The following is a 13,481-nucleotide window of genomic DNA, read 5'->3' as shown; positions in this document are numbered from 1 at the left end:
ATTATTCGTGTATAGAAATGCAACTGATTTCTGAGCATTGATTTTGTATCCCACCACATTACTGAATTGCTCTATAACTGCTAATAGTTTGGGAGTGGATTCTTTTGGGTTTTCTATGTAGAGTATCATGTCATCTGCGAAGAGAGACATTTTGACTTCTTCTTTGCCGATTTGGATACCTTTTATCCTTGTTGTCAGATTGCTGTTGCAAGGACTTCTAGTACTATGTTAAATAGTAGTGGCGAGAGTGGGCATCCTTGTCGAGTTCCTGATCTTAAGGGAAAGGCTTCCAGCTTTTCCCCATTGAGAATAATATTTGCTGTAGGCTTTTCATAGCTGTTTTTTATGAGATTGAGGAATGTACCCTCTTTCCCTACACTCTGAAGGGTTTTAATCAGGAAAGGATGCTGTATTTTGTCAAATGCTTTTTCTGCATCTATTGAGAGAATCATATGATTTTTGAATTTTTCTTTCTGGATAAAATCTAAGACCCCAATCAATTTGCGAATGTTGAACCACCCTTGCATCCCAGGTATGAATCCCACTTGGTCATGATGGATAATCCTTTTAATGTACTGTTGGATTCTATTAGCCAGGATCTTGTTGAGGATTTTGGCGTCCATGTTCATTAGGGAAATCGGTCTGTAATTCTCCTTTTTGATGGGGTCTTTGCCTGGTTTGGGGATCAAGGTAATATTGGCCTCATAGAATGAGTTTGGTAGCTTTCCTTCTGTTTCTATTTTTTGAAATAGCTTTAGGAGAATAGGTATTATTTCCTCTTTGAATGTTTGGTAGAATTCCCCAGGAAAACCGTCTGGGCCTGGAGTTTTGTTTTTTGGAAGGTTGTTTATCACTGACTAAATCTCTTCATAATTATTTGGCCTGTATAAAAAATCAATTTCTTCCTGTTTCAGTCTTGATAGTTTATAGGCTTCCAGGAAGGCCTCCATCTCTTCCAGATTGCTTAATTTATTGGCATAAAGCTGTTGATAAAATTTTCTAATAATCCTTCCAATTTCATTGGTGTTGGTCATGACCTCTCCTTTTTCATTCATAATTTTATTAATTTGGGTCCTTTCTCTATTCTTTTGGATAAGTCTTGCCAGTGGTCTATCAATTTTATTGATTCTCTCAAAGAACCAGCTTCTAGTTCTGTTGATCTGCTCTACTGTACTCCTGGTTTCTAATTCATTGATTTCTGCTCTAATCTTGGTCAACTGCTTCCTCGTGCGTGGATTAGGTGTGTCCCTCTGTTGCTGTTCCAGCTTCTTGAGGTGAGAATATAAAAACAGCATTTTAGATTTTTCTATTCTTTTGAGCGAGGCTTGGATGGCTATGTATTTCCGCCTTAGGACTGCCTTTGCAGTATCCCATAGGTTTTGGACTGTTGTATTTTCATTCTCGTTGGTCTCCATAAATTGTTTAATTTGATTTTTGATTTCCTGATTTATCCAATCATTCCTGAGCAGGATGGTTCTTAGTCTCCAAGTGTTTGAGTTTCTTCCAAATTTTTCCTTGTGGTTGAGTTCCAATTTCAGAGCGTTGTGGTCTGAGAATATGCAGGGGATAATTTCAATCTTTTGGTATCGGTTGAGACCTGTTTTGTGTCCCAGAACATGGTCTATTCTTGAGAATGTTCCATGGTCATTAGAATAGAATGAGTATTCTTTGGTTCTGGGGTGTAGTGTTCTATATATATCTATGAGGTCCAACTCGTCGAGTATGGCTTTCAAAGCCCTTGTTTCTTTGTCGATTTTTTGCATGGGTGTTCTATTTCTGATAGTGGAGTGTTGAGGTCCCCTACTATTAATGTATTTTTATCTATATGTCTCTTTATTCTGGTTAAGAGTTGGCTTGTGTATCTTGCTGCTCCCCTGTTGGGGACATATATATTTATAATTGTCATATCCACTTGTTGGATACATCCTTTAAGAATAATATAGTGCCCTTCTGTGTCTCTAACTATAGTCTTTAGTTTAAAATCCAATCTGTCTGATATGAGAATTGCTACCCCAGCTTTCTTTTGAGGTCCATTTGCGTGAAAGATGGTATTCCATCCCTTTACTTTCAGTCCGAATGTATCTTTAGGTTCAAAATGAGTCTCTTGTAGACAGCAAATGGATGCGTCATGTCTTTTTATCCAATCTGCAACCCTTTGGCGTTTATGGGAGCATTTAGGCCATTCACATTGAGACTGAATATTGAGAGATATGATTTTAATGATGCCATGTTGCCAGTAAAGTCTTTGTTTCTATCGATTGTGACTTTCTGTTCTGTATCACTCTTGGGGCCTTTTTACTTTTATAGAACCCCCCTTAATATCTCCTGTAGGGCTGATTTCGTGGTTATGAAGTTGGTTAATGACTGGTGATTCTGCAAGGTTTTTATTTCTCCATCAATTCTGAATGACAGCCTTGCTGGATAAAGGATCCTTGGCTGCATGTTTTTCTCTGAAAGAGCTTTAAAAATGCCCCCCAACCCTTTCTTTCTTTCCAGGTCTGTGTAGACAGGTCTGACGTAATTCTGATACGTTTGCCTTGGTACGTGAGAAATTTCTTTGCCCTGGCCACTTTCAGTACTGTATCTTTGGATCTAATATTTGCGAAATGCACTGTGACATGACGTGGTGTAGGTTTGTCGTGGTTGAACTTCCAGAAGGGGTCCTCTCTGCCTCTTGGACATGGATGTTTGTTTTCCTCGCTAGATTATTGAAGTTTTCAGCTACAGTTTGTTCAAATATCTCTTCTAGTCCTCTGTTTTTCTCCACCCCCTCGGGGATGCCGATGATTCTGACATTGGAACGTTTCATTGAGTCAGTAATCTCCCGTAACCTACATTCTTGAGTGTGGATTTTTTTACGTCCAGATTCTATTTTAGCTTTTCTCTGAAAGAGCTTTAAAAATGCCCCCCCAACCCTTTCTCTCTACTAACCCAGTCTTCTACTAACCCATCCTCCAATTTGCCAATTCGTTCTTCTGCCTCATTCACCCTGGCCGTCAGAGCCTCTAGTTTTGACTGCATTTGGCTCATAGAATTTTTAATTTCTGCCAGATTCGCTCTCATTTCCGCCCTTAGAGATTCTATATTCTCATTAACATTTTCGTTAATACTTTTTTCAAGTCTACACATCATCTTGACCGTTGTTACTCTGAATTCCATTTCTGATAATTTGGTTATATCCATATCCATTAGTTCTGTGGCAGAGGCCACAGACTCATTGTCTTTTCTTTGCTGGGGGGGATTTCTCCTTCTTGTCATTCTGATGAGGAGAGGTTGCGGGGTTGTCCAGAGCCCAAATTATTGCCCGGGACCCAGGCCGTGCACCCTTGTTTTATAGGGTCTTAGGGATGTGGGCTTCTTGATTTTTCAGCCTGCTTCCTGGGGGAGGGGCCTGCTGTGCTGATACTCAGACAACCCTGTTTGGGTAGAGTCTCCGTGTCCCCTGCGAGGGGGGATGGAGATGGGTACACTGTGAGCCGGTATTTCCATGCTTTTGTTCTCTGGCGGCTTTCCCTGGCGGTTTGCTGTGCCTCTTCTGAGAGTCAGAGTAGCAGTGGCCAAATCTCAGCCTCTGTCTCAGAACAGAGGGATCGCAGACTGTTCTCCACTGATATTCTGGCCACTTAACTCTGTTTCTGTTGGTGCTGCTCAACCCTGCAGCGTCCCGGGATGTGCGCCCCACACCCAGCGTCCCAGCCCTCACTTCCAGGGCCAGCGCGTCTCTGTCCTTTGTGTTTCTAACAGCACCAGCCGCCAGCTGTCCCCGCGCGTTCCAGAGCTCCCAGTGTCAGTCTGGTTCCAGTGAGCACACCGGAGCTCCGGAGCTCCTTTTCAGTCTGGTGACACGCGTTCCCCAGCTCACGGTCTCAGTCTTCTCTCTCGCGGGTGCCGGTCCATGAGTCCGCCCACTCCCCCGTGCAGGTGGCTACCACTTCCTGGCTCCCAAACGCGGCGGCTTCCTCCCCCTTCTGTTTATCTTCCGATATCTGTGCATGGTTTCACGGGTCCCCGCTTCATACCTCAATACTCAGTGCTGGAGATGTTCATTTGTAGAGATCCAGATGTATCTTCCTGTGTCTCATGGTGATTCCATCGCCTGCCTGTTTTTCCTAAGTCCAATGATTCTATTTTTAGTACAATAAGTGAATTGGATTTTATAAGTGTTCTACCATTAGCCATTGATTTGAAAGGATGACCTCTGTACTTCAGACTTGGATTTTTATGTCACTTTGTAACTTCAAACCTATTTTGTTCACTTTTAGACTTACGTCACTACTTGTGTATTTCTTTGGTGTGTAATATCACTTATGTTTTGCAGGGTGTCGTCCCAACTGCTCAGCGGGCTGCTATCGTTGTGGGCGTAGAGCTACCGGTCTATGATATTACAAAAAAGCACTTAATATTGTCAGGGGTGATGGGAGACACAATTCTAACTCACTTTGTGTAAGTGTGATAGTTTGTACTTATTCCATATTTCCATTATTTTGAGCACAAAAAGCATCTTTCACTGAAGTCCACTTTATCACCAGAACTTTAAGCCTCCAGTACTTGTACAGAGATCCCAGATGCTATGGGTATTTTGGTACTTGGTAGCTGTTACAACAGCTTATCAGGTGTCTATAGGTTTTGCATTTGTTCATATACAGCCTCTATATCTAAACTTATCTGTTATTTGCTTTGATTAATTTTGGATTAGAAAGCAAACTTTTCTCAATGAGAATCAGAAAAAAGTGAAAATTTATAGGGCCTCTGAAGCAAAACCACAATTTCAGGCTGAAAACTGTTGCTAATCTCCTCCTACATTCTCTTCATCTTACAATTTTTATGACACTTTACTGCTCAAATGCATTTGGTATATGATGCTGTGGTATGAAAACTTTATATGACAAATAGATGCTGTGTGATACAGTCTGCTTAGGAATCTTGCTAGACTTACAAATTGCCCCCCCCCAAAAGGCTGAGTTTTGGATGAAAAAATGAAGGGGATAACTTTAAAAAAAAAAGATTTATCTGTTCATTATAGAGAGAGAAAGAGATTGAGTGAGTGAGGGGAGGGACAGAGGAAGAGAATCACCAAGAAGACTTCCTGCTGTGCATGGAGCCCCAGGGGCTCGATTCCATAACCCATGATATCATGACCTGAGTGGAAACCAAGACTCAGAAGCTCAACCAATTGAGCCACCCAGGTGCCCCTAAGTATTTTTTTTTAAGATTTTCTTTTAAGATTTTCTTTGTAAGTGAATATGGGGCTCAAACTTAAAACCCGGAGATCAAGAGTTGCATACTCTACTGACTGAGCCGGCCAGGCATCCCAGTGGGGATAACTTTTGAGTGATGTCTCTTTAGGAAATATTTTTCTTTAGATTGTAATGAAAGGGCAAGTGCCAGGTTTCATCTGATGAGTCTGACTCGTACATTTATGCATTTATGTTTGGCTTAATTTCTCTTTAGTCAGGATTGGAAGTGAGGCATCTATCTTAAAGTTTTCACCTTTAGTTCCAGCTTTACATGCGGCTTGGCTGGGGCTCTGGCTTCCAATCCAGTGGATGTGGTTCGAACTCGCATGATGAACCAGAGGGCAATTGTGGGACATGTGGACCTCTACAAGGGTACTTTGGATGGTATTTTAAAGGTATGCACACTGTAGACTTGGTTTGCATTTTTAATTTTCTTTGATGTCTCAGACATTCAGTCCTTATTCTTAGTTGCTATGTATCATTTTGAAGATGGAAGAATCATTATGTATATTTTTAATAGTGTCTCGGAGTAACTCCCAGGTAGAAAAGCTGTCTCCTTGGCAATATAATACACATTGATCCTTAATATTATTATTCCAACTTGAATGCTTGCGACTGTGGGACACTTTTATTGATAGCACCATGTAGAATTATTGATAGAAGAAACTTAACATATCCCACATTTGCCTGCTTCAGACAAGACGGAGACCCTGTAGTAGAAAATCTGGTACTCAATTTCAGTTTAGTATTGTGCTATTGTTCACACTTTGCCTTTGAAAAGTTTCTGCTGTTACGTTTGTAGGAAGCTGAATAGCATAAATGTATTATGTAATCACTGGTGATCATTCTTCTACAAAAAGCAAATTTGCGGATAAAATATAACATTTCCCTGTGGTTTCTCTGCTGCTCTCAGTTTAGTTTAACAACGATTTGTTATCTACCAGGCACCATTTTAGTAGATACAGAGAAATTAGAGTATACTGTAGGTGTACAAACAGATAACTAACAAAGCTTGGTAAGTGATAAACTCAGGGACCTATGGGAGGGAATTTTAGTCTAATTTGGAAGTTTAGGATAGGCTCCCTGTAGATGGTGGCATCTTGAATAATTGTAACTCACGTCCATCGAATGCTTTACTGTGTATCAGAAACTGTCCTAATGAGACTTACATATATTCCTTCACTTAATCCTCATCATTACCCCATGAGGTAGACCCTGAAGCTCTAACCTGCCCAAGGTTTCACAGCTAGTGGGATTTCAGCTCAGACCATTTGGCTTTAAACCAGCATTTTTAACTTCTATACTATAGTGCTTTTCTCATGTTGATGGCTAAGGGCTAATTAGGTTAAAAAGGGTATTGAATGCTATGCTGAGGTGCTTGGGCTTTCTTCTTTTTACTTGATGGGTAGCTATTGAAAGATTTTAATCAAGTCAGATTTGTATTTTAGATCACTCTGGCTTTGTAGAGACTGGATCTGAGACAGTGATTCTCAGTCCTCGGTGCACAATTGGAATCACCTGGGGAACTTTCGCAGCTCCAGTGTCTACCTTTTAGACCAATGAACTCAGAACTTCTGGGGATAGGACCCAGGTTGAAAATATTTTTAAAACTCCTCAGATGGTTTCAGTGTTCACCTAAGGTTGAAAGTCATTAATCTAAGGGGATAAGCCTGGAGCAGTTGTTCTTAAGACATTAACATGCAACCTAATTACCTGGAGGGCTTATTAAAATGCAGGTGGCTGGCTGGGCCCCCTCAACAGAGGCCCCATCACCAGATTCTGATTCAGTAGGTCTGGAGTAGGACCTGAGAGTTTGCATTTCTAACCAGTTCTCAGGCAATGTTGATGCTGCTAATGTGGGTACTACACTTTGAAAAACACTGACTTAGAGATAGGGAATCTGATTAGAGGGCTTTTATAGTAATCTAAGTTAGAGGCGACGAAGCCTGAACTTGAGCATTGTGGTGGGGATACAGAAGGTGGGATAGAGTTGAGAATAATTTAGTTGATAAAGTCAACAGGATTTGATTGGGTGTGGAGAGGTGTGGGAGAAAGGAGGTGTCAGAGATGACGTACTGGTTTTTTTTTTTTTTTTTTTTGGTGGCCATGTGGTGATACTTATTGACAGAGGCATCACAGGAAGAGGAGCAGGTTTTTTGGGAGACAGTACAGTTTTGGACGCTTAGTTTGAAGTGCATGAGGAATACCCAGTGAATCTCTTTGGATATCTTAGTCTTAACTCAGGGGAGAGTTTGAGGGTATAGATAGGAGCCTGGGGAATCAGTAGTGTACAGGTGTTACCTAACTGTGGAGGGGAAGACCAAGGAGAAAAGGTAGAGGAGTTCCCAACTTTTTTGCCTTTCTAGCACACTAGAGTATTATGAACTCCTTCCATTAATACTGATTTACAGAGGAAGTGATTCTCAGACTCTGGGGAGTAGAGTTTGGTAAAAGCCCCTCCTTAATATTTCTTTTTTCTTTCTTTTCTTTTTTTTTTTTTTTGCTCCTCCTTAATATTTCTGATATGCTTATCCTTCCACTTGACAATTGTTGGTGTAGGGAGAAAGGTAAGGCCAAGGAAATAACTCTGGGGAATACCAATTGCTAAGGGCTTCGCAGGTGGGGAACCTAAGAAAGACATCAAAGATAACAGTCAAAAGATATGAGGAAACTTAGAAGAGTCATGGAAGTCAAGGGAGTAATGAGTTTCAGGAAGAGATGAATAATTAATGCCAACTGGAATAGAGAGATCCAGTATAAGGACTACAAAATATCTATTGCATTTAATGTGTTCTAGAGGAGGCTTGCTGGATTGGTGTTTGCAAAAGCTAGATTGCATTGAGGAGTGTGTTTAATTATTCATTGAATACAAAAATGTTTAAGTCTTATGTGCCAGGTGCTGTTCTAGTTGGGTGAACAAAAAAGTTTCAGCCTTCATGACACTTCTAATAGAGACAGATAAACATATAGGAATCAAGGTAAGTAGACAAGTGTAAAATACTCTTTCAAGAAGGTCGGTTAAGAGGACATAGAAGGCACAATAATAGAGTAATAGGTAGCATTTAGTGAATGCTTATTATGTGCCACACACCGTGGTATATCCTTAATTCACAGCAACCCTATGGAGTAGGTACGTTTTCCATTTTTATAAACAAGGGAACTCAGGTCAGAGTGGCTAAATATTTACCCAAGATTACACACCTAATAAGTGGCAGGTCTGAGACTTAAACCAGAGTCTGTTTGATTCCAAAGCTTATTCTTACAACCACCATGTTGTGTTGTATTGGCAGAAACATATTTTCATATTGGCAGTAACCTTTACTTATATTTACTCATTCACTTACTTGCTGTTAAAATTCTTTATAATGACTGCTCTATATTGCCATTATATATAATCACATCATGCTTTATTTTTTCATCGGTAAGAGTCCCAGAGCACTTGGTAAATGGAGTTATGCATTCATCTCTGACATAGAAACAAACAGTAGCAAATCTTATCCTGTCACCTCTATCTTAAAACCCTTGAATGGCCTCTTGTTGACCCAAGTCTCTATATGATTTGGCTCCTTTTTCCTTCTACAGCTTTATTGCTGCTACCTTTATTCTACATTCCAGATGGACTGTACAATTTCTACTGGTAGACTTTCTTTCATTCCCAAATTTTCATCTATGCCACATGTTTTGTTAGATGCCGCCACCCCAGCCTAAATATCCTTTTCACTTGGCTAGCTCCTATTCATTCTTCAGATCTCATTACGTTTTCATAAAGGCCTTCCCTGAGTGTTGAACTAGGTTATGTGTATGTAGTTTCTTGTACTTGCTCTGTCAACATTTATTGTATTTTTAAGACATCTTTTTTGAGAACTAATTTACATATCATAAAATTTACCTATACACAGTTGCTTTTGGTATATTCATAGATATGTATGACCACAGTTGATTTTAGAACATTTTCATGAATTCAAAAAGAAACTTTGTACCCTTTAGTTATCACCCCCCTTTTCCCTCCCTCTTAGTCCTAAGATACCACTAATCTACTTTCTGTCTCTGTAGATTTGTCTATTCTGGATATCTCATATAAATGGAATCATAGGATATGTGACCTTTTTGACTGGCTCCTTTCATTTACCATAATGTTTCAAGGCTCATTCATGTTGTAGTGTGTATCAGTGTGTTTTTCCTTTTTATGGCTGGATAATATTCCATTGTATGATTATATCACATTTATTTACACTTGTTACATTTTATTGTAATTGCTTTTAATGTCTGTCTGCCCCCTAGACTGTAAGTTCCGTGAAGACTGGGCTATGTGCATTGTAATCACTTTATCCACAGCAAATTATTTATTGAATGGATGCATAACTTTACAAAGTAGCCTGTTGTCTCTGTTATCTACAGAAGTTCTTGTTTGTTTTCACACAACTGCCTGAAGCCAAAAAGTGGGCCTTCCAGTCCTAATGTTCTGAAGGAGTTGGTCACTGTTTTGGAGCTTTTTAAAGATTCATATGGCTCATGGGAGTGTTAGAGACCCTCACTGTGTTTGTATGTTCATTTACTCAACAAATATTCATTTAGGTACTTATTGGGAACTTTCTTGTGGCAGACCGTGTTAGGTGTTGGGGGTATAATAGTGAACAAGACAAACATAGTCCCTGTTGTCCTGGGGACCACATTCTAGTTGAGGGAGACAGACAATAAACACACAATAATATAATTTCAGGTAAAAGTAAATGAAACAGTGGCTTGGTAATGATAGCAGGGAACTACTTTGGCTAGGCTAGCCAGGAAAAGGCTGTGATGAGGTGACATTTGAGCAGAGGTCTGAATGATGAGAAGGTGGCCACATGAAAATCTGAGAGAAAAACGTTTCATAAAGAGGGAACAGATACAAAGGCCCTGAGTTGGGAATGAATTGGATATGTTCAAGGGTTAAAAAGGAGGCTAGTGTGGCTGAGTATGGTGAATGAAGGAGAGAGTATCAGGAAATGAAACTGGAGAGACCGGCAGAGGCTGAATCATGTAGGATCCTACAGGTCATCGAAGAAAATGTGCAATTAGAATGAAATCCACAGGGAAGCCATTGGAGAGCATCAGGCAGGAAAGCGACACTATTTATAATTAAATATATAAATTAACTCTATTATATTGGATTGTATCTCTAAAGTCCCTTGGCATTTTAGCAGTCTGATTCTAGGTTATCTGCATCTGGGCTTTATAAAATTTGGCTGAATTTCACAATTTTCCAACATTCATTTTGGTCTGAGACCTTCAGCATTTGCTGGTAATCCATTGGGGGAAGCATATTACCACTCTGTTTCTATGAAAAGTGCCCTTATTCTGTTACTGTTGGCTCAAAAAAGTGGTTAGTAAAGATAATGATCTCGAGTATTCTTAATCTAAAGGATGGGATAGGGGATATTTATAAATTTGGATTCTCATATTACTGTCTTATCCAAATAATATCCATTTTTTAGTATAGTGGTGGATTTTACTTCACCAGTGGAAGGGCAGAATAACATTTTCAATGACCCAGTGCCTTACATACAGGAGTTACTTAATAGATATTTTAAAACAGTCTGTCCACTAAATAGGAACTGTTTTTGTCGGCTGAATTCAACATACGCCACCAGTTTATGACCTTTGGTATGCATAATTTGTCATTTAATTTTGATAACCACTCAGTGGGTGTGTGTAGGACTCCCACTGTATAAAACAGGAAACCTAAACTCCAAGCAATTCACATTGTTCCTCATGTAATCCTGAAAGCATTTACATGAGGTAGTCCATGTTTCTGATGAAACAGAAGGATAGTGACTTGTCCACCTCCCTATTCCCTTACCCTACTTCCATTTTCCTACTAGCATTTTTCATTTCTGAATATAATATGTATCAATCCGTGTATTTGTTTGTCAGCTCTGCTAGAGCATACACTCCATGAGGGCAGGGACTGTATAAGTTCTCTCTTCCTGTATAACAGATCCCTCCAAAACTCAGTGCCTTAAAACAGCAAACATTTATTTCGCAGTTTCATGGTTCAGGAATTCAGAAGCAACCTAGCTGAGTGATTTCAGCTTAGATTCTCTCATGAGATTGTGGTCAGATGTCAAGCTAGGGCTGCAGCCATCTGAGGGCTTGGCTGAAGCTGGGGTATCTGCTTCAAAGATCACTCACGTGGCTATTAGCAGGAAGCCTTCTTTTCTCACCAGTTGGGCCTCTCCTCATGAATGACAGCTGGCTTTCTCTACTGTGAACAATTCAAGAGAGAAAAAGAAGCAGAAGCCTTTTAGATATAAAACATCTTTTACAACATGGAGGTGACAGACTACTGCTGTATTCTCTTGGTGACACAGACCTCTCCTGGGGTGTTGTGGGAGGGGTTACACAAGGGTATGAATAACTGGCAGTGGCTTTCATTGGGGTCATCTTGGAGGCTGGCTACCACAGGTACTTCTCTGGTTTACTATAATAGTAGTAATATTACTACTAATAATATTACTATAATAGTAATAATAGTAAACCAGAGAAAAGTATAGTAAACATCAAGAAAGAGCACCTTGCATATGGAAGGTGCTTAAATATTTGTTGAATGAGTAGGTAGATTTAGAGAACATATGAATTCAAAATGTTTGTCTTTAGAAAAACAGCATTCACGGAGCCGTATGTTGTTGGAGAGGGACATAGAAGAGGAGTACTAAAATAAAAGTATAATTGTCAGATGTAAATAGTTAGAGGAATTCACTCTATTTTTATTATGTTCCTCAGATGTGGAAACATGAGGGATTTTTTGCACTCTATAAAGGATTTTGGCCAAACTGGCTTCGACTTGGACCCTGGAACATCATTGTATCCTTTTAGAATATGAGAATGAAAGCAGATGCTTCAAGCTCCCAGGTAATTCTAGGCTGTGGGAAGGAAAAATAGATTATCGACACCTTTAGGCATGTGAGAAACTCAAGCATTCTAATTGTGACCATTGAGGATGGAACTAAGTAGAGAAATGATTTCTAGCTGGAGTGTAGTACAAACTAAAGGCAGCAGAAAAGAGACACCAAAATTTCTTCTTTAAAATAAAACAAGTACAACCAAATCTGGAAGGGGTTATGAAGTTTTTGGAAACCCTGTTGGGATTTGCCCAAGGAAAGTACATGCTGAGGTGGTCCATATTTCCTACTCCTAACTATAGGAACAAAATAACTGGGGAAATAATGAGGCAGAAAACGCTATCAGAGCAAAGGAATCCAGGCCAAGTAGGGCTCTTTCCTCATGGGTGAATCACCTTTCTTTAGCTGTGTTTGAGTGCCTCCTCTCTGCAGAGAGATGAATTGGATATTATGTGTAGTTTGTGTGTATAGTGGTGAGTATTGCAGGGTTGAAAAGTAATTCCTTGCCTTTGTGGAGACTATAGGTTGAGGGAGATAGTATCTCTTCTCCCTCCTTGGGATTGATCCTATCACCTAAAGTCTGTAGCAATTACTCTTAGCATTGTGTTATATGTTGTCATTAATGTTCTTTGGGGTGTGGTGGTGGTGTGTGTGTGTGTGTGTGTGTGGCCTGTTTTCTCCTGAAGACGATAAGTATGTTAGTTTTAATCTGTTTTTATTGCTACATGCCAAATCATAATGGGGACGTGGTGGACACTCAGCACATGCTTGACTTGCCAGGTATTGTTTTTAAAAATACTTAAGCAAGTGCAACTCAGAAGTGCACAGACTAAATACCTCAATGTAAGAGAATGCAATGCACAATTTTAGAACTTGGTTAGGTTTTCACTATCAATCCAGTAATCTTCCATGACTTACTCTTCAGTTTTTTATTACATACGAGCAGCTCAAGAGGCTTCAAATCTAAGGACTAAATTATATGTGAGCCAAGCCCTGCTGACCTTTCTACTCTTTTCCCTTTTTCCGTGTTCTAATGTATTTTGACAAAGTTGTGTTTACTGAACCACTGGTCTCCTGGGAGCCTCCTGATGGAAGAACTATAGGATGGTTCAAAATTGTTCATGTGTTTGTGTTACCATGTTAACTTTTCCCTGAGAGGAAGTGTTAACATTGAGACTCTGGCCCCAGATTGGTATCTTCTATGAAGATGGATACTGATGGATGACATTCAACATGGCCTTCTTTTCAAATGTTGGTTAAATGTAGTTGGTTAGCCCCTGACTTGGGCTAGATCAGAAGGCATAGGCCAGGGCAGTTACTGCTATGTATGTTTCAGACCTCGGTTCTCATTAAAGTATTTATT

The 13,481-nt window shown here is 39.8% G+C and overlaps 1 protein-coding gene across 2 annotated transcripts in view; it reads left to right on the top strand.

Moving 5' to 3' along the window:
* Positions 1–13,481, top strand: part of SLC25A14 (solute carrier family 25 member 14) — a 34,827-nt gene extending 21,346 nt beyond the window's left edge. For both annotated transcript variants that reach the window (XM_045793818.2, XM_045793819.2), the window contains exons 7-10: positions 4,319–4,443; positions 5,497–5,632; positions 12,000–12,080; positions 13,044–13,481. In XM_045793818.2, the coding sequence (XP_045649774.1) occupies positions 4,319–4,443; positions 5,497–5,632; positions 12,000–12,080; positions 13,044–13,085 (384 nt within the window). In that variant the 3' untranslated portion in view covers positions 13,086–13,481. The remainder of the gene's footprint in view (positions 1–4,318; positions 4,444–5,496; positions 5,633–11,999; positions 12,081–13,043) is intronic.

Source organism: Ursus americanus, chromosome X (genome assembly GCF_024610735.1).
Source record: "Ursus americanus isolate L20-20 chromosome X, mUrsAme1.1.p, whole genome shotgun sequence".
Classification (NCBI taxonomy): domain Eukaryota; kingdom Metazoa; phylum Chordata; class Mammalia; order Carnivora; family Ursidae; genus Ursus; species Ursus americanus.
This window is presented reverse-complemented; position numbering and strand designations above follow the sequence as displayed.